Source organism: Rhinolophus hipposideros, assembly GCF_964194185.1.
Source record: "Rhinolophus hipposideros genome assembly, chromosome: 3".
NCBI classification, from domain to species: Eukaryota; Metazoa; Chordata; class Mammalia; order Chiroptera; family Rhinolophidae; genus Rhinolophus; species Rhinolophus hipposideros.
In genome coordinates, this window is record NC_138049.1 from 101,695,642 (window position 1) to 101,717,808 (window position 22,167).

The 22,167-nt window shown below is 42.7% G+C and overlaps 2 protein-coding genes across 2 annotated transcripts; one reads left to right on the forward strand and one right to left on the reverse strand.

Annotated features, from left to right (window-relative positions):
- Positions 1-7,958: 7,958 nt before the first annotated feature.
- LOC308493109 (large ribosomal subunit protein eL31) lies at positions 7,959-8,399 on the reverse strand. Its single transcript, XM_081038862.1, has one exon. The coding sequence runs from the start codon at positions 8,361-8,363 to the stop codon at positions 7,986-7,988; it is 378 nt and encodes a 125-aa protein (XP_080894988.1). The 5' UTR covers positions 8,364-8,399; the 3' UTR covers positions 7,959-7,985.
- Positions 8,400-21,101: 12,702 nt separating this feature from the next.
- On the forward strand, positions 21,102-21,678 carry TMEM217 (transmembrane protein 217; the record flags this gene model as incomplete). The annotated part of the gene is given in 2 exon segments (XM_081042433.1): positions 21,102-21,238; positions 21,240-21,678. Coding segments are annotated over 2 exon segments (576 nt in total).
- Between the last annotated feature and the right edge of the window lie 489 nt (positions 21,679-22,167).

A 22,167-nucleotide genomic window follows, 5' to 3' on the forward strand; every position in this document is an offset into this window, starting at 1 on the left:
CCTGACTCAAGTTTGGTTTGTGGGGAGTTCCTGGTACTTGGGGTCCAGTCACCCCCAGTTCAATACCCAGACATCCCTTCTGAGGTCCTGTGCGCTCCCTGCAGCTCTGCCGTGAGAATGCAGGGTCTCAACTCTCCCCACCAACGAGACAGGAGCCTCTGTTTTTTCTTTATTATATAAGGAACTTACAAATTGGGGGAAAAATCACTAACATCCTAATACATGAATGTATTAGGTAAAGGACATAAATAACTTGTAAAAGGGACAATGAAACTGGTCAACAAATACGTTTTAGATATTCAGTTTTAGGAGTAATCAATAAGGTTCAAAAATTAAACTCTGATTTTTTTTTTTAGTTACTGTGTGAGTTAAATGGGAAGAATATATCAGGATAGAAAATAATTTTAAAATAATAATACCAAATGTTGGCAAATATATGCTAAACCAGGTGGCCAGTCTTCAAGTTCACCCTCAATGATCCTGCCTCCTGGTATTTCCATCCTTGTGGAGCCCACTCCCCATACTTTCCTCCTGGGTTGATGTGTGTGACCATCGCATGCACCTGTAATAATGGATGTCACTCCTGAGATTAGGTTATAAAAGGTATTGCAGCTTCCGTTTTTGGTCTCTCTCACTCTTGAATCACTTGCTCTGGGGAAGCCAGCGGCCATGTTATGAGGACACTCAAACAGCCTCTAGAAAGGTCCACAGGAGGTGAGGAACTGAGGTATCTGGCCAACAGCCGGCAAGACACTGAGACTTCCTGCCAATAAGTACATGAGTGAGCTTGGATGAGGATCTGAGGGTCTCTTCCACCGCCCCTCCCCCGACTCCAACCCCCACAGAGCATTCAGGTGACCACAGCCCCAGCCAACGCTGGACGCCACTGCGTGAGACACCCTGATCCAGAGCCATCCAGCTAAGCCACTCCCAGGAACTATGACATAAAAAATATTTTATCATAAGCTCCTAAGGTTCGAGATAATTTGTTACAAAGCAATACATAATATAGTATTGGAGAGGGGAAAGTAGTCAAATAGACTTAAAGTGTGAAAAAAACAGTTTTCTATCCTACCTCTTCATAGCCACCCAGACGTGCTCCTCAGAGGCCAGTGCCCAAACGCCAGACTGCCACTGCCAGACTTTCTGTTATGAGAAGAAAATTAAATCTTTATTTCTTTAAAGGCTACCATTGTTTGCGTTTCTGTTCTTTGCAGCCAAATGTACTCTTAACTGATACAGGTGCCTTAGGCTGTAAAGCCTTATAATGTGTTCACTGTCATTATTTTCTTCCCAGACCTAACAATGCAAGCCATCCAGCTGAGAGGCACTGGCAGCAACGTGTTCTGCTGGGATCACCAGGCAAATTGTGAAAGGAACTGTAAATATAAAGTCTTACTGTAATTGAGTTATAAGATTAACGGCATGATTTCAGGAACTGAGAGAAAAAGCCTATTAATTAAATTATGCTTGATGCTTTCTCATCACTTTGAACTTCAGTTTTCTACTTATCACACTCATTTTTAAACTTGGTTAGACATAGATTTTTCAATCATGTGTCAATAGTTACAAGAATGTTCAACTCTAGGAGTAACCGATAAACTGCAGAAAAATTCCTTTGTGTTGACATCCTTAGCATATTTGCTTCTGTCTTCCTGCCTGTTGCCTCATAGTAACAAAATGGCTGCTGAGGCTCTAGGCATCACAGCACATCCAAGTTAAGAAGAAAGATGTAGGGATGGTGCCAGCCACGTCATCCTCTTTTATCAGGAAAAGCAAGTCTTCCTAGAGCCCCTGGTGGTTTTCTGCTTATGTGTCATTTGCTGGAACTGTGTCCCATGGACACGCTTGATAATATCTGGAAAAGCAAATATTTTGCCTGAGTCTCGGTTCATTGCCATCCTGAACAAAAGCAAACTTCTGTTAGCAAAGAAGGAGGACATGCGTACTGGGAAGGAAGCTAATGGTGTCTGCTGCAACACAGCTTAATAAATAGTAGCTTTGTGTCCATAATAAATAATAGTTGCCCCTGGGTATACAGTAAAAATAATGATAGCAAAAATACATATATAGTATAGTGTTACTGTGTTTCAGGCACTGTTCTGAATGTTTTCAATATATTAACTCATTTCATCCTCACAGCCACTTTACGAGGTAAATGCTGTGATTATCCTTGCTTTATTTTATTTCTTATTGTGCCTCATCTGCTCACAACTAGATTTATTGTAATCCTTGGTGCATGGCATATTCCTCCCTGCTCCATGCATGGCTCTCTGTTGTTTACTTTTCAAATATTAGTTCCTTTTAATATTGTAATAGTCCCCCGAAGCCTCCACCCCAAATAAAATGAGGTTCTTGTCACTAATTTGCCTCCGACTGGATGGTCCACCCAACCCATGTCACTTCCTCCCCGGGCCCAAGTAATCCTCCAGAATCCTAACGTCATCATTTCTTTACTTTCCTTGTACAATTTTATAATTTTATTGCATCTATATATGGTCCTAAAAATGTGTGTGTGTGTTTAATATGTATCTACGGTTGTTTTTAGCTGTCTTATCATCTTTTGGTACTTTTTTCTCACTTACTGTTACGTTGCTAAGATTCATTCATATTGCTGTGTGTTGCTACAGTCATTTCGACAACCATTTAAAACCAGTGTGTGAATATATAACAGTTTATTCATCCTCAAACCATTCTTTATTGAAGTGCCTATTACATACTTATTGATATTTTTTCTTTTCTGGTTGTTAAGTAGTCTGTCTCTGTCACATCCATGTTTGCTAATAGTTTCATGTGATTCCAGCAGTTTTTCTACATCCTTTGTAATGGCTCATGAGATCCCGCCTCTTTTGCAAGACTTGCAATCATGCTTTGCAAATGATTTGCCTTGGGTTGTCAGTTATTTTACACTGGGCTACGTGAGAAAGGCTGACTAATAAAGACTTTGATTTGATGGGTTTATTAGGGCACAGACAGCCCATACTCTCTGCCAAGAGGAATATTGGGGGGAGGTAGGGAATGTCAGTTCATTGTTGAATATTTCATTGTTATGATCTGTAAACAATACGACAAACAGGGCCCCTTGAGAATGGAGATGGAGCTGCCATGAATGTCTTATACCTCGCACCTTTGGAATTGTTAAAAAAAAGAGCAAAATAATCTTTGCACTGGGCCTAAGCAACCCTGTGCCTTGCAAAAAACTGTTTGCAAAATAACAAGAAGCAGTTATTAGGACTACTGAACTGAAAATTTAAGACATTGTTTAGAATTATCATGACTGTGTTATATTATCTGCACCAATAGAAATGCCTTCCTTCTATTGATGTGATTATTCCCCTTTCCTTTCTCATAAATACCCATCACTTTTGTCTCCTAATCAGAACACCATTCGGGCTTCTGCCTGAATCAGTGCATCCCAAATAGTTATTGTTGTTGATCTCAATAAATGCTTGTTGCCTCTCACTTGGAAAGGAATGTTTTGTTGTTGTTGTTGTTGTTGTTGTTTTTAGCTTAGCAGGTCACTTTTGCTTCCCTGGGCAACCTGGCAAACGTGGGAACTTGGGTCTTGACCACTGAGATAACCAGAATGCCCGGCACCTGGGCAAAATCTTTAACATTCCTCCCACAAAGGTTGAACCTAGTTGCCCTCCCCTTGAATATGGGCTGGCCTTGGTGACTAAAGAATACAGTGCAGTAGAAGCAGCGTGGTGGGGGGGACTTGGGAGGCCAAGTTAAGGAAGGGTGACACAGCTACCAGTGGCTCACCCTTTTGGGGACACTTGGTCTGTGAAAGCCAGTCACAGGCTGTGAAGCAGCTCTGAGCCTGCACAGAGACCACCCTGGAGAGGAACTGAGGTCCCCAACTGAGCCAGCAGCAACTGCCAGACTAGTGAGTAAACCAGTCTTCCAGGAGAGGGCCTCCAAATTCATGAGCGGTGACAAGTCTTCCTGCACGTGCCATGTCCAAATTCCTCATCACGCATAGTGAGTATCAAGCTAACCCCATGTTGTGTCCAAAGTTCTCACCCACAGAATCCATGGGCACAATAAATGATTGTCTTATGCTTCTACGTTTTGGAGTAGTCATTTGTTATGCAAACTAGTACAATTAGTAAAAAAATAGTAACTGGTGCACCCAATTTATTTTTTATTTTTATTTCTGCTATTACATGCACACAAATTTAAGATTGATATTTTCTTTTGCTAATTTGACTCCTTTATTGCTAGAAAACATACAATCTTATCTCTAGTGATATTTCTCCTAAATATACTTATTTTTTGTTTTAATACAGCCAGTCCAGCTTTCGTAGGATTAGTGTTTGCATAGACTATTTTATCCTGTCTTTGTACTTTAATCTATTTGTAGCCCCATATTTAAAGTGGGTTTGGCAGTTTTTTTAAATTCTATTTGACATCTTTGACTTTTAAGTGGAGTGTTCAGATCATTTATAGTTTATGTAATTGTTGCTATAGTTGAATTTAAATCTACTATCTTGCTATCTTACTAAGTGTTTTCTTTTTGTCTTATCTGTTTTTTTTTTAATGTCTATTTCACCCATCCCTTCACACGATCCCCTTTGGCAACCATCAGCTTGTTCTCTCTGTCTATGGGTCTGCTTCTGTTTTGTATTATTTATTCATTTGTTGTATTCTTTTTTAGATTCCCCATGTAAGTGAAATCACATGATCATATGGTATTCGCCTTTCTCTATCTGACTTAGTTCACTTAGCATAATACCCTCTACATCTATCCGTGTCAGAAATGGCAAGATTTCTTTTCTTTTCTTTTCTTTCCTTTCCTTTCCTTTCCTTCCCTTCCCTTCCCTTCCCTTCCCTTCCCTTCCCTTCCCTTCCCTTCCCTTCCCTTCCCTTCCCTTCCCTTCCCTTCCCTTCCCTTCCCTTCCCTTCCCTTCCCTTCCCTTCCCTTCCCTTCCCTTCCCTTCCCTTCCCTTCCCTTCCCTTCCCTTCCCTTCCCTTCCCTTCCCTTCCCTTCCCTTCCCTTCCCTTCCCTTCCCTTCCCTTACCTTTCCTTTCCTTTTCTTTTTTTTTGCCGAGTAATTCTACACCCAATTTAAAGATGTGGTAGCTGAGGATAAATACACAGTAAATGGTGAAACCAAGGTTTGAACTCTGGCCATTTGACTTGAAAACTTGCTGTTCCTAACCGTGACACCTCCCTTATAATTATCTATAGTCTGTTTCTTCCCTTGCATTTTTAGGACACCCTTCAGAACATGACTAATTAACTCACTCCCCTAACCCTGGGATTAAACATGGGAGTGCAGTGCTTCCAAAAAAATACACATGCCAATGCCCTAAATAGAGCCCACTCAGAAAGGACTAGATCTGCAGATTGTCAAATGAGACCTTCCCAAGTAAGATGAAACCTTAGTTCAGGGCCTAAAAAAACAAAGAGTATTTTAAAATAAACATTATATACTTTTATTAAGTTCAAACAGGTGATATTAATGTGAAGTGGAAGGATAAAAATCAACTTTTTCTTTTATAATATTTTGTGTATTAATAGCTTTTTCCTAGTGTTGTTTATTTAAAAATCAAAAGAGACATCTTTAAAACATTTTGGAATGTTGTAAATATTCAAAGATGGAATCAGAATCATTTCTAGTTATGTAGTATTTGAACTAACATATCATTTTCAGGAAATTTCACAAATAAACCAAGAAGGTTATGCTAACACCAACTGCTTTTCATGATAACATTTTTAGCTCTTGGTTTAGAGTAGAGCAAAGTTATTCAGCTGTCTTTCCATGATGCCAGCTTTAACCCTTTCTGGAGCTAAGGAGATACTATATTAAAGAAAACACCAGTGGTTTCCAGAGGGGAAGAGGATGGGGGAAGGATGAAGACGGTAAAGGAGGCCAACTATACAGTCACAGAAGGAGACTAGACTTTGGGTTGTGAGCACACGGTTCAATATATAGTTGATGTATTATAGAATTGTACACCTGAAAAGCATATGTTATTAACCAATGCTGCTCCAATAAATTTAATTTAAAAAAAAGAAATCTACACCAGCTTTGAAGCAGCCAATGGGATTTATTTAATGATCTGGATTTATTATGAACTCATGAAATAAGTATATTTTCATACATTTATTTTTGTTAAATTGTGTGTAAGTATAGTTGTTGCCTTACAGCTGCCAAGCCATTTGTTCCCTCGCACTCTTCCCAGGATTTCACAAGGGAGCGCATCAGCAAACTGAGTCCCGATGGAAAGATATCGCAAAAGAGATTTCAGTGAAAAGTCCTCCCACAAAGAATGCTTAATAGCCCTACAATTTGTCAGCTTTTTGCAGCCAGAGCATTACAACCTGTAAGAACTAATTTCCAAGATTGTTATATTATTCATTTAATGGATGACATTCTGTGTGCTGCATCTTCTATAGAGCTTTTAGCAGCATGCTTTAAATTACTTAAAAAACAACTTGATTTGGCTGGTCTCTATATTGCTCCAAATAAAATTCAAACTACAACACTGGTCCAATATTTAGGAACAATTGTGGACCGCTAGTCTATCAAACCCCAGAAAGTTCAAAGTAGAAGAGATCAAATTTCTACTTTAAATGATTTACAAAAATTGTTAGGAGATATTAATTGGATATGTCCCACTCTGGGTATACCCACCTATGCTCTCACTAATCTATTTGGTCTTTTGCGGGCCTTCCCTCAACTAGAGGGAAGCCTCTAGTAGCCTAACTCCTCAGGCCAACAAAGAGTTAGAATTGGTAAAAAAATAAAAAATAATAAAAAATAAACAAACAAACAAACAAACAAACAAATAAATTCAGGATGCTCAAGTTCCACGCATTGATCCCTCTACGCCTTTACAAATGTTAATTTTCCCTACTCCACATTCACCTACTATGGTGGGAATAGTTCAACAAAGTGCCTTGGTAGAATGGCTTTTTCTAACAACTTTGTTAAGTCACTTCCAAGCTATGTAGAGTTAATCTCAGAACTCACATCTTGAACTTGCACTAGGATACTTCATTTAAATGGACAAGAACCCAGTAAAATAGTTGTTCCTTTTAGAAAACAACAAATAATATATTTAAACATTCATTCTGAATCTTGGCAAATTGCTATTAGTGACTTTTTTGGAATAATTGATAATCATTATCTAAAAAATAAGTTATTTCAGTTTCTCCTAAAAACTAATTGGATTTTACCTAAAAAACTCAGACAGACTCCTGTTCCTCAAGGCTTTACAGTTTTTACAAATGGATCTAATAATGGTAAAGCAGTAATTGTCAGCAAAAAAGGCCAACTTATTCACACCAACTGTACTTCAGCACAAAAGGCTGAGTTGGTAACAGTTTTAACTGCCTTACAAACTTTCTTAGATCCTTTAAATATTGTTTCTGACTCTGCTTATGTTGTTCATACAGTACAAAATATTGAGACAGTATCTCTAATAATTCCAATCAATCTCTTCAAATTTTTTTACCCAACTTCAACAGATTGTGAGAAATCGTCAACGCCCTTTCTTTATACTCACATCCAAGCTCACACTACATTACCTGGTCCTATGACTCAGGGTAATGCTAATGCAGACTCATTAGTAGGAAGTGCCCATGTTACCAAGGCAATACATTTTCATTCTTCAATCCATACCAATGCTGGTGGTCTTTACTCTCGGTTTCCTATCACTAATAAACAAACTCCACAGATTGTTCAAACATGTCCGACTTGTCAGATTCTTAATGCTCCACAGGAATGCCCTGAAGGAGTAAATCCTAGAGGTCTTATACCTAATGCCCTTTGGCAGATGGATGTAACCCATATTCCATCTTTTGGACGTTTATCCTTTGTACATGTCACCATTGATACCACTTCTGGCTTCCTTGTAACTACAGCTCAAAGAGGCGAAACTGCTGCCCATACTATACACCACTTGTTTGTCTGTTTTTTTTTTTTTTTTTTTTTTTTTTTGGCAGTTTTGTAACTTTATTTGACGATCAGCAGTCAGTTCTCATCCACATTAACTGTCTGTAGATTTTTGAAAGTGGTGACAGGTACGTAGGTAACCAATGTATAGAGCTTATTTGGTGAATCTTCATCCTCATTACGCTTCCTGGACAACCGCACCCGGATGCGGTATGGGACATTCCTTATTCCTTTGGCCCAGACAGCTTTGTTGAGTCTGGTGTCAATGCGTACATCTGGTGTTCCCATCTCCTTCATGGCAAATTTCCGGATCTCTTTGAGTGCCCGTGGGGCACGCTTCTTGAAACCCACTCCATGGATGCGCTTGTGAATGTTGATGGTGTACTCCCTGGTCACCACCTCGTTGATGGCAGAACGGCCCTTCTTTTTCTCGCCACCCTTCTTCGCGGGAGCCATCCTGCCGGGCCCAAGTAGAAAAGAAAGAGCGCGAGGTATTGTGGGAGAGGGAAAGCCTGTCTGTTTTTTAATTATGGGGCTTCCTCTAACAATCAAAAGAGACAATGGCCCTGCATATACCAGTGTCAAGTGTACAAAATTCTGTACTGAATGGCACATTACTCACTCCACTGGTATTCCTTACAACCCACAGGGTCAAGCCATTGTTAAACGTGCTAATGCCATGTTGAAAAAACAACTAAAAAAACAAAAAGGGGGAGAAAAAGGGGACCCCCTCCCCACAGATACAATTAGCAAGAGCTATGTTTACTTTAAAATTTTTTAAATTCATCTGGCTCAGATACCAAGGCTCAACCTGGACACACTGCAGCTGAGAGACATTTTAATAGTCTCCAGAGTCCAAAACCTTTAGAAAATGTGCCTATCTAGTGGAAGGACATTCAAACAAATCAATGGCATCTAGGAACTTTATTGACATGGGGGCGAGGCTTTGCTTGTATTTCTCCAGGTCCTGAAGAACAACCTTTGTGGATACCTGGTTGGTGTGCTAAACCATACCATGAGCAGCAGCTGGCGAAAGAGAAACCGCACTTGGCTGAAACCCTTCACAGGGTACACAGAGACAGTGGAGCCTCCAAAAATTGAGATATCCAACCTCGCCCTCAACCCCAATTCGAACTGTGAGTCGACGGATGACAGCACAGACAACCAGTGCCCAACCTCCCACTTGGGGACAACTGAAAAAGTTGGCTCACATGGCTGAAAACAGGTTGATTGAAAAGAAAGTTCCCAAAACTGACGTCAATATGTTTTTGTCCATGTTGGCAGTCATCTCTGTTGTAAGTTGCCTCCCACTTGGCGTTGCAGCCGAGAATTTTGCTTATTGGGCTTATTTATCCAAACCCCCATTATTGACACCTGTAACTTGGAATGATGATCTCCTCTTATTTATATTAATGACAGTTCTTGGTTTCCTGGATGAGAGGATCAAAGAGGTCTGGAATTTCCTGAGGAAAAAGGCCAAAATTTTACTCTTTCTGACCATACAGCTCTAGGCTATTTATATACACCCATTTGCATTGGTCCCATTCCTCTGTGTCTTCCTGTCTCTGATCAAGCTTGGGTAATTCCCAAGGGAGAAAGAAATGACACAAGGAATTGTTTATGATCTCTGGTAAAGGATTTCAGACACAGGAGTTAAACACTCATAGTTTTCCTCCTCCCTTTCATCCATGTCTTCAAAATAGTTGGATTGATACACATTCCCACATTCATTGGGAAGAATGTGGGGGAAGCCTAGATGGAGTGTTATTTAATAATTCCCATGGTTCTGTAGTCGATTAGGGCGCTTATGGGATTGCAATCCTTGTATGTTCTCACTTAAAGTGCTCTGACCCTCAGTCACTAAGGGAACAGTTGCTTGGTCAAAGATTTCCAAAAATAATTAAATCACCATACAATATTTCTATCTTTTGGAAAAATAAGGTTTTTGCCCCACCTCAATTAAGAATGATCAAACCCATCCGGGGTCCATTACAAAAAACTTTATGGAAAGTGGCTTTAAACCTAGCACAAAATAAAATCTGGAAAGGAAATTATACTAAGGATGACAACAAAAAATACACCTTTAGATTTGAAAAAACACAGATGTTTGATTTACAAGTTTGTCTTAAAACTCTTTTTGTCTTTTTGTTAGGAAAGTTTACAACTAATCCAACCTTAAAAGTAGTTGAATGCTCTCAATGTCATTTATTTACATGCCTTAATTCTTCAATTTAAAGCCCTCCCAAGACCAAATTATGATCTTAAGAAGAAGACAGGGTTTATGAATACCAATCCAAGCTCCTAGGGTGTGGGAAGGCTCCCCAACTATTCATGTTGTTTTACAACTTCTTCATAAGATTTTACATAGAACTAAAAGATTTATTGGAATCTTGATTGCAGAATTATGGGAATTATAGCAATAGCCACAGTGGCTGCATTCTCTGGAGTAGCATTACATCAGACTGTACAAATAACCCAATTTGTACAAGAATGGCATGAAAATGCTAGTAAGGCTTGGAATCAACAAATTAGAACTGATCAAGAAATTAGTGTTAGATTAGCTGATTTGTTTCTCTTGGAGATCAATTAGAAAGTCTCCATATCATGATTACTTTAAAATGTGATTGGAAAGTTTCCACTTACTATGTGACTCCTTTCTCTTACAACCAAACTAGGACCCCATGATGGGAGGTACGAGCTCACCTCCGGGGACATGCTCCCAACCTCACTGTGGATATTCTACAGCTGCAAGAAATAGAAATAGATCAGACGTCTCATGCCATGCTCCCACTCCTCCCAGGAGAGGAGATGCTTTCCACAGCTGCGGAAGAGCCATCTCATTTGAATCCACTCACTTGGGTGAAAACCCTAGGTGGAGGATTTGCGGGTGCAATTGCACTTCTGTTAATTATTCTTATTCTATTTTGTTTAGTTCTCAGCTGTGGACGACAAGCCCTCTGATGGGTGGTAAATGAGGAAACTGCCAAGTCTCTGTTTCTCCTTCACAAAAACAGAAAGGGGGAGATGTTGCCTTACAGCTGCCAAGCCATTTGTTCCCCGTGCTCTTCCCGGGATTTCACAAGGGAGCACCTCAGCAAATTGAGGCCCCATGGAAAGATACCGGAAAAGCTCCTTTGAGGGGAAGTCTCAGCAAACTGAGACCCGATGGAATTATATCGGTCCCTCCCCTTCAATGGTTTCCTTGGAGTTGTGCATGTGTGTGAAGGCAAAGTTCAGGCTGGAACACAATGGGAGCTTTCGGAAAGACAGCTAGCAGGCAACTAACACGCAGATCTTGAGATTAACAATTATTACCTCTTTAGAATTTTACCAATAAAAACTACACGTTGGTCCGATTCGGGGTTCTGTCCCTGAGACTGTTCCCCTTGACCCATGCTTTTATTCTATTACTGGCTACTGTCTTTTCTTAACTCTGTGCCGCCCTACTCCTTCCCTACAACCCATGTCGTGCTGGACGCGACATATAGTGATATTCTTAAAGACTTATAAAAACAGTAGTCCTTTGCTCCCTGTCCCTACCCCTAGTCATACTTCCCACAGGCAACCACCTTCAATTCTTCTATTTCTCCTCCTATTTACCTTTAATCTCTATATTATACACTCATACTGACATTTCTTGATTCATCATTTTTAGACATTATTTATTGATCTCCCATCATGATAATGAGGACTTTTCATCCTTTACACACATATCCACTGCCTTTTTACCCAAATTCCCAACATGGCTGTATCATCATTCATGGCTATAAAGACAACTTTACAAGAAGTGTTAGTTGCAATAGCCCAGAGGAGACATGATGGTGATTAGATTGCAGTGGGGGCCGTGGAGATGGGAAAAAACAATGACTGATTCAAGAGATATGTGGGGAGGAAGGGTAGATGAAACTGAGTATTTTTGGATGTAAAGAATGAGAGAGAGGGAGGTACATGGGGAAATGGTAGAGATGAATACTGATATCATTTACTGAAATAAACACTGAAGTAGCAGCAGGTTGGAGTGGGGATGGGTGTATTGTAAGCTCAGTTTCTGACATGTTCAGTTTGAGCAGCCTAAAAAGTTCCCAGATGGAGGCAGAATATGTGAATATGCAGGTTTAAATCTCTACATAGACTGGACTGGATTGGGAGTCATCATTGTGATGGCAACTGGACCATGGCGATGAGTGACAATATCTGAGGAGAAAGGAGAAAGTGAGAGGAGTGCCTTGGTTTGTGTACAGAGGAAGACTAACATTTAAGAATAAGCAGAAGGAATCCAGGAAGGGATTTTGAGAAGGAGTTGCCAGAGAAATGGAAGGAAAATAAGGTGAGTTTGCTGTCAGAAGCCCAAAGAAGATCCTTGAAGAAATACAGAGGAGTCCAATGAAGTAATAAGTGGAAAGTTCCAGAGAGGGCAGGAGCAAGGGGCTCTGGAACACAGACAATGGTAGAGGGAGAAAGATAGTCAGTGTAACAGAGGAAGAGGGTGTGTATGTGGAAATGGGATTTGTGCATCTCAAAGCAGAAGGTTTAAAATAGTTGCAAATAATAGGAGAGGAAGTAACCAGAGATGTGTAGTAGGAGTTCCTAGCCTTGCTGAAGGCCCAGTTGAAACTGGGACTATGAATACTGGCACAAAAATATCTTGTAGGACCCTTGGTATATATTACCCTTGGAGGTTCAGAAAAAGTGTTATATACAGAAAATCCATTTTGGGCAGGAGCATTTTGGTGGAGAGTTTTGCTGTGTCAACATGTTGTGATCCCTAATTCTATTTGCATCAATTTAGGAAAATTCTATTTTTTGAAACAAGACATTTTTTTACACCGGTAATGAAATATATTAGCCCAGAATCAAGAATAAACTTTTTTTATACCTCCCCAAAGACTTACACAAGCAAAAAGGAAATACCTTGTAGAGTAACTTTTCCTTCAGCTTTATTGTGTTCCCCAGTTTCAGGCACAAAGAAGACAAGTAGAAAGGTTGGGATTTTTTCTCTGGGTCCACACCTTCAGCAGGTCTGGTCTAGGGACTGAGATTCTTTTTATTTTATTTTATTTTTTAATTTTTTTAGCTACAACATCAGGTAGACCTAGGAAGCAGGGTTTTGAGGTGGAAGTGGTAAGAAAATCCAGGAGCACAGCAGCTCCACCTCCTGAAAACATTTCTCTCTAAGTTGGAAAAAAGATGTTTTAAAGACAGAACACCCAGAGAGAATGAGCTTTGTGTTGACTCCTTAAAAATTAAATGGAGTTTACTGACAATGATTTAGCTAGGTTCTTGAATGATTTGGTTTAATCCCACAGCCTCAGTTAAAAAAAAACAACTTTGTATTGTTATATTGTTATTGTCTAAAAGAAAACTGATTGTAAAATACCTTTTCCAACAGAATTAATTTCTGGAAGAAAACATCCCAGTTGTAAATAGGCAATGTACCCAGACCAAAGAAGAATTGGAGGACAATTCATGACTGTGGTTGGCAGAATTTTGGCCCCTGTATTAGTTTGCTGAGACTGACGTCATATAGTACAACAGACTGGGTGGATTCAACTACAGAATTTAATTTTCTCACAATTCTGAAGGCTAGAAGTGCTAGATGAAGGGGTTGGCAGGGTTGGTTTCTCCTGAGCCCTCTCTTCTTAGTTGTAGATGACCATCTTTTGCCTGTCTTCACATGGTCTTCCCTCTCTCCATGTGTGTCTACGTCCTAATCTCCTCTACTTATAAGGAGACCAGTCATATTGGGTTAGGGCTCACACTAATGACCTAATTTTAATTTAATTACTTCTTTAAAGGCCCTATTTCCAAAAGTAGCAAAAAGGTACTGGGGGTTCGGGCTACAACATAAATTTTTGGGGACACAAAGGGTCCCTTTGACCCTTGCCACTTGAATCACATCTATGAATATGGCAAAGGGACTCTGTAATTAAGGTAAGAGATCTAAAGATAAAGAGATTATCCTGGATTACCCAGGTACACCCAGGTGTACCCAATCTAATCCCATGAGCCGGTAGAAGAAGAGAACTTTCTCTAGCTAGAGGCAGAAGAAGTCAGGGAGATTCTAAGCATGAGAAGGTTTGGTGAATGGTGCCGGCTCTGAGAGCCCACAGGCGAGGACAGAGGGGGCCTCCGGAGGACAGGGTGGCCCTGAGCTGACATCCAGCAAGGAAATGGGAACCTCAGTCCTACAGCAGCCAGAAACTGAATTCAGGCAACAACTTAAAAGAACTTGGAAGCGGATTCTTCCCCAGAGCCTCCCACCAAGAACCCAATATGGGGACAGAGTTCCGGAGAGCAGTTTCCAGGCTCTTGGCCTCGTGTGGGGAGGTGCTGGCTCGGGTTGTGGATGACCATCGGTTGTCATTGGTTGGCCATCGGCTGTAGCCGGTTAGCCAATTGGCTACTGTTGTAGCTGTGGGGCTGCATTGATTGGTTAGTTGGTTGGCAGGCAGAGAAGTGAATGGCGGACTGCGGATGGAGGCGCTACTACTACGTGTGTCTCCCCCAGCGGCCAGCGAGAATATAGTGGTGTGACTCCCCTATCTATGGCTCCAAGGGTGTTCCTTTTTGGCCTCACCATGTCCTTCGTTCTTATGTGGGGAGCGGGACCAGAGACCCCGTATGACACTCTGCATGACACTCACTTAGCCGATGACACCTTGATTTCTGCCATGTGAAACCCGAAGCAGAGAAACCATTTGAGTTTTGAGGTCTTGGCTAAGACTTCTGACCTACAGAACTGTGAGAAAGGAAGTTTGTGTTGTCTTAAGCTACTAAATTTGTGGTGATTTATTACAGTTAGCAATAGAAAACAATGAACAACAAACTGAAGTGTCAGCAACTTAAGGAAAAGTACTAGAAATTAAACCTACAGGTGACTTTAACTTAGAGTGAGCCAAATAATAAAATAAATCAAATAAAGTTACTAGTAAATTGAAGGTTACTTAGGAAATGTACCAGGATTTCTTCAAAGTCCTATTGAAGAATTAGAAAATTAGCAGAACGACCTCCTGAGTTGGAGCTAAATTCTGAATGGTTGTCAGTAACTGAATGATTCCTGATGAGTAAAAATCAACATCTGGGAGTCTGAATGCATAAATAATACAACTACACCTCTCCTCTCTCAACTTCAACAAGAGAACAAATTATACAATTACAGATACACTCAAAGGAATGTTGTGAAACTCACAATGCTAGGCACAATGTAACATTTTAGTAAATGTTTATTATTATTATTATTATTATTACTATTATTACCTCATTTCATTTGATTGGCATATTCCTGAGAAGTAAATATTTTAATGTGTAAAAGTAAAGGATCATTTTCTACTGACTTAGCATATAACTTGAGAGAAATTTCCCGGACTGAGTCCGAGTTGTTTAAGATTTGCGCCTGAGCAGCCGGAAGCCCAAAGAACACGCGGGCTGGCTGAGTGCGGGACGGAGGTTCATTGAGACTTACGGACCCGGGAGAGTCTGCGGTGGCGGCGGGAAGGAAGTGATGGGCCCCAAGGTGGAGGAGAAGCGAGGTGATACAGGTCCCGCAAGACAAAGGGCGTTCCGTGGGAGAAACGATCTGGCGGGCCCTGCAGGCCTGCTCTCAGGCACACTGCGCCCCAAGAAGCCGGGAGACCTTGACGACTGGCCAGCGTACAGAACTAGGGGTCTGCTAAGCAGTGTTCCCGTGCAGCCTGGAGACCTTGACTGCCTTGCCAGCTTGTCTGCCTGAGGGCCAGGTCCTTACAGAGATAATCCTATAGGGGGGAAAAGCCAATACTAAGATTTAAAAAGTCACAAATAAAAATACAGAAAATATTAATCATAATATTTTAATTATTATTCATAAAATATTATTAATAAAGTATTATGATTAATATTTTCATGTTACATAAAATGTCACGTCTGCTCTATCAAATGAGATAAGAGACTTCTGAAGCAAGAATCTCAAACTCCAAGGCCTTCCGGGGCCAGGCAAGTATAATAAATGTATGAGGTGAAGAGGTGTCGTGCGGGGGACCCTGCTCGCTGCGCCATTTGTCGTCGGGGCGTCCCGCGGGGTCTCTGGTCCCGCTCCCCACATAAGAACGCAGGACACAGTAAGGCCAAAAAGGAACACCCACGGAGCCATATACAGGGAAGTCAAACCAATATATTCTCGCTGGCGGCTGGGCTGGAGACACAGGAAACAGAATCTATATAATCTGCCTAACAGCAGTCCGCACTTGCCAGCCACCATCTTCTTGCTAGCCCCCATTTCTTTCTGCTAGCGTAGCCACAGCCATTATATTAGTGGCCAATGGCTTACGGGTTACAGCTGACAGCCAACTAGCCACAGCTGCTGGCCACCTGATCACAGTAGATGGCCATTTACTACCCGAGCCACCACCTTTCTATGTGAGGCCGAGAGCCTGGAAACTGTTTTTTGGGGCTTTGTCCCCATAAGAGGTATAAAGATAATAGGGAGCGATGGAAAGTTAACAACAGGACAGTATCCACCTTGCCTGAAAGCATTGTAATTCAACTTCCTTTAAAAGACTGCTGTTCAAACAAAACATGTTTGATGGCCATCGCGCAATTCTTTTGCTCCCTGCATTTCCTAGTCCTTTCTACTTTCCCAATTTAAAGACCATAGCCTTCTCTTACAGCGATCAGGAGTACACCCTTAGAAGTTTTACTGTGTAGGAGGGAAGAAGACAGGAAGGGAGGGAAGCGAAGAAAGGAGAAAACCTAGGAGAGAGGAAGAAAAAGGAGAGAAGAGCGTAAGGGCCCTCAGAGTTACTGAGAACAGAAGACTAAGATGAGAGGCAATGGGGGAAGAATTGTCTGTATTTGTCAAGGGCCTGCTCTAATCGAGGTCTTACTCTAGTCAAGACCATCTGTTAGGAACTGTGGGACGGATGGAGTCTCTGGGCTCACCAAGCTCACAAATCTCTGAGGAAGATAAGGCACAAGTGGATTGAGTGTTGAGATTGGTCTTGGAGACAGACAGGTATAGGTTAAAATCTGGATTTTGCCACTGACCAGATGGACGCCTTAGGCAAAATAAATTATACCTTCTCTAAGGTCCCCATTGGTAGCCATTGGGATGATTCTTATACATACAGAATATTTAAAAAGCAATGTAAAACAATAGAAAAGATGTCACAATACATGATTTATTACCAAGTTAATTGCAAAGACAATAGTGACCCTGAGCTTAAAGGGAGACATCTCTTTCCGGGAGATAAACATATACCGTATTTGCCGGCGTATAAGACGACTGGGCGTATAAGACGACCCCCTAACATTTCCACTCAAAATACAGAGTTTGTTATATACTCGCCGTATAAGACTACCCCCTCTTCCGCACACCTTCCACACACCAAATAACTTTCAGTTTAAAATTTGCATCATACTTCTTTCTTTTGGCTGGTGCCATGATAGGGATGATAGGGGTTTGACTGGTCGACATTTTCTATGCTGTACTGTACAATGGTGCAGTATTGTGGTTGGCTGTTGTCTGTATACAAAGCCTGATTTGATTGGTCCCTGCTCCCTGTTTGCCTGCCCTGTCACTATAGCAGTCTGGTCCACCCTTGCATCAGCATCTCCCTGGGACCTCACTAGTGCGCAAGTGCGAGCTCTTCAACATTCTAACAGGCACCATGATAGCGCAAAATCGCGAATCTTCAATGCATATGTAAAGAAATATACGGTAACCCGAATTTACCACACTCGCAAAATCGCACACAGCGACCATACACCCAGTATGGTATCGCGATTCGCGATTTTGCGCTATCATACTGGGTGTATGCTCGGCTGTGTGCGATTTTGCGAGTGTGGTAAAATCGCATAACAGCAAAATCGCATAACAGCCGAGCAGCGCTGCTGATGCCTGAATGGTATGTGGAATGAAGTGGGCGGGCATCGGGAGGCCACTATGGCACGGGGCAAGCACTATGGGCAGTCTATCTGAAGTGTACCTGGCGTATAAGACGACCCCCCCACTTGGAGGCATATTTTTCGGGGCCAAAAAATCGTCTTATACGCCGGCAAATACGGTAGATGGAGAGAACCTGCTGGTTTCTTCAAAAGGGCAAAGTCAAGGGAGGAGCTAGATCCCCGTGGATTGCTAGTCCTCACTGCGTTTAGCACCAAAAAGTGAAGTTTAGATATATTATAGTACAGGCTAAGTTATTGTAACAAACCCCCCAAACAGTGGCTTATTTATGATAGGGGCTTATTTCTCTCTCAAGTAACCGTGATCCGTGGCTAATAGGGTGTTCACCATATTCGACAAGGGCTTCCAAGTCTGGATCAAAGATCAGTTCTGATCATGGCCAAGAATCAGGAAGGAGGAAAAGGAGAAAGTGAGACACTCCTCATCCTTTAAAGTGGCACATGTCACTTTCTCTCACATTGACCACATAACCACACAAACTGGTAATCACAAAATAGTCAGAAGGATATGGAATACAGTATGGAGAATATAATCAATCATGTTGTAAAGATCATGTAGGGTGTCACGTCCAGCGCAACACGGGCAGTAAGGGAGCGAGAAGGGGCGGCTTTGGGTTAAGTTTTAAGAAAGAAAGCAACAGAGACTTAATGCAGTTAAATCTCAGAAGGCCAGGGGGTCTCGCAGTCACCAGAGACTGGAGCCCCGAATTGGGCCGACTGGTGGCTTTTATTGATAATCATGCAAGGAAGTGGTATTGTTTTATTTATTTATTTACATGGTCTGTGAGACTCATCCATCATGTCACAAAAGTGAATCAAACCCCCAAGCAGCCTGAGTGGAAAGTCTTGTGATGACTCAGGTGAGGTATGCACTCCCTGGGGGCAAGTCTCTCATGTTGTAACTGTTTAGCTAAGTGGAGAGAGCTGATCTTTATTGCCCTCATGACTTCTCTCACAATCAGGTGAGAGAGGAAAGCCAGAGTCAGCAATGGGTTTTCCCAGGCAGGGGGAAGGGGAGGCAAAGCTCCTTCCCGGATTTTCTAAGGCAGCTCACTGGGGTCCCCACTCGGTTCCGCCTGGCTTGAGATATCTTACCCATCTTTGGCTGCAAACCATCTTTTGGGGACCAGACAAAGAGACATAAGGTGTAAAACATTGAGATAAACAAAGTCCCAAAAAGGCACAGTCTCACAGATTTTCTTTCCACAAGGAAAGACACCAGGGGGACTGTCAGCTAGGCTGCTGTGTGACTATAATAGGGTGCCAGATGGGCACTGGACTTATTAAGGGAATCACTTCATGGAGTGTGTAGATGCCTGTGGGGACAGAGCCCCACAGAGCAGTTTCCAGGCTCTCAACCTCACATAGAAAGGGCTGGCTCAGCTAGTAAATGGCCATAAACTGTGATTGGATGGCCATCAGCTGTGGCTAGTTGGCCGTCAGCTGTAACCAGTGAGCCATTGGCCACTAATATGACTGCTGTGGCTATGTTAGCAGCAAAATGGGAGCTAGCAAGAGATGGTGGCCGAGCTAGCAAGAGCGGATTGCAGTAAGCACGGTGGATTGCAGCTAACAAGTGAAGTTGGTTGGCAGAGAGAAGTGGTTGTGGGTAATGTGGCTCCTGCCTCCTGTGTATCCAACCCGGTCGCCAGTGAGAGTATAGTGGTTTGAATTCCCCTACCTATAGCTCCGTGGGTGTTCCTTTTTGGCCTCACCATGTCCTGCGTTCCTATGTGGGGAGCGGGAGCTGAGACCCTGCATGACACCCTGCATGACACATGGCGCAGCGAGCAGGGTATGGTGTCGGCCGAAAATTTCCGGAAGGTAATGGAGCAGTTTGTGCGTATGAACACTCAGTCTCAGGCAGACCAGGAGGAGCAGCTGCCCAAGAGCTGGACCCCCGTGGAGGGGTGGGAAGAAGTGGATGGTTCTCCAACCACTATAGGCCAGAGAAAGCAAGGTCTCCGGGTGTCAGAACACCCTCCCACAATGCGTGACTGGGCCTCGCATCTATGGGACATCCTGAGAGTCCTGAATGAGAGACCACGGAAGGGAGGGCCCGCACCAGTAGAAACTCTGCTACATCGAATGGCCGCTCCCATTCAATTACAAGTCACCACCAGTGAGACTCTGTTAAAGCCAGGCTACGGCAGAAATGGAAACATTTTGCTGCCAGCACCCACATGCTTGAAAGCAGGGGAACGGCAGCAATGGACTTGGCCCTGGCAGGTCCAAAGCCCCCACTGTCGATGGTTGGGCCTGATAGCCCCATGGGGGGCCGGTTTGACTCATGATTTGCAAGTGCCACCAGGGGTGGTGGCTGAGTGGCCACCGCAAGTGACTGTAGTATACGGAGGTCCCATGTCATGCAGGGGACCCTGCTCGCTGCGCCATTGTCATGCGGGGCGTCCGGCGGGGTCTCAGCTCCCACTCCCTACATAAGAATGCAGGACACGGTGAGGCCAAAAAGGAACACCCACGGAGCCATAGATAGGGGAGTCAAACCAATATATTCTCGCTGGTGGCTGGGCTGGAGACACAGGAAGCAGGATCTACATAATCTGCCTAACAGCAGTCCGCACTTGCCAGCCACCATCTTCTTGCTGGCCCCATTTTTTTTTCTGCTAGCGTAGCCACGGCAGTTATATTAGTGGCCAATGGCTTACGGGTTACAGCTGACAGCCAACTAGCCACAGCTGCTGGCCGTCTGATCACAGTTGATGGCCATTTACTACCCGAGCCAGCACCTTTCTATGTGAGGCCGAGAGCCTGGAAACTGCTTTTTGGCACTTTGTCCCCACAAGGGGGCAGCAATGGTTGCCCAAGGCAAATCTAGGAAAGATCATTTAAACTACCTTTTCTGCTCAGTGTCTTCCAATCCTGGCTACATATGAAAATCACTAGGAAGTTTTGTAAAATTCTGATATTTGGGACCCACCTAGAAAATGTTCTGATTGGTCTGAGATAGCGCCTAGGCCTCATACTTTCAGTGATTTTAATGTGAAGACAGGTTGAGAACCACTCCTGTAATTGATCTGCTCGTTGCCACCAGACTGTATCCTCCCTCCTCCCCACTCACACTCCCAGTCAATTGTAAACAGTCTTCTGTTTTCCTACAGTTATTTCCTGGTTTCATATTTCTCTCTGTCGTTTCTCCTTTAGGACTGGAGGCAGACAACCTGGTAATTTAATTTGCCACATGGATGGGAACCAGAATTCCCCCTTATATTGTTTGTCTCCACAGGAATTCTCAGCATGAGACAGAAGCACTGGTGTGGGATGACGGTTAAAACAGGCACCGTGTTAGCAGGGGTTTTTACCACCGTAGCCACTGACATGTACCTCATCTTCGAACAGAAGCCACTGAGGAGCAGCAATTGCACTCAGGTTAACCAATGGAACGAGAGTAATTCTCCTGCTACGTCAGTTCATCATCTGTTGGAGTTTGAATATCGCCCTCTTCCTAGCTTGTATCACCATCATCATCAGCTGCTTGCTCATATCCTCAGTATACGCCCAGATGTGCAGGGGCTTGGTGAGTTACATCATCTGGATCTTCTTTTATGAAACTGTAAACATTGTACTACAAATCCTTACCAACAATGACGCCAGCATTGGAGAGGTCAGAGTCATGCGCTGGTTTGGTGTGGTGGCCCGTACGTTCGTGCATTGTTTCTGGATGCTCTTTGTCACCACCTATGCCCACATAATTTACAAAAGTGAAGCCCAGGGCAATATAATTTTCTACAACAGATGTATTTCTGCAGACAGTAAAAAGTTCCCACGGTGGAAATCAAAGATAATCAACTTTATCCGCCACGATAATGAATGATGTTGGCCCTTTTCTCTCCCATGAGGGTAGATCTACCAGGTTCTCATGGTAGTTGTTTCCATCTCTTTCACTTTTGCTGGTCTGTTCAAGTAGAGACCCTACTGCCTTTTGGCCAATGTGGAGAGAAATCCTGCTCACCGAGGATGGTTACTTAAAGGGTATTGTTATTTATCAGGCACTCCTGGAGCTCTCCCTCCTTGTCTGGTCAGCACCACCTTCCTGGTCAAATTGAGGGAGTGACATGAAGCTGACTTGCCGCCAGCCAACCCTCTCACTTTCGCATGTCCTCATCAGCCTTCAACCTGGAGCTCTCTCATGTAACCCTGGGGCACGCGAATGTGTTTGTGCATCTCAGATTGCATGAAGGATTCTGTCGGTGACTTTGTGCTATAGTTTTTCTCCCTGTGTCCTCTATGCTGTATTCCAGATAAGTAAAAGAATAAAAATAGAGAAAAGTCATTCTTCCTTTTCTGTTTTGAATCCCCCCTT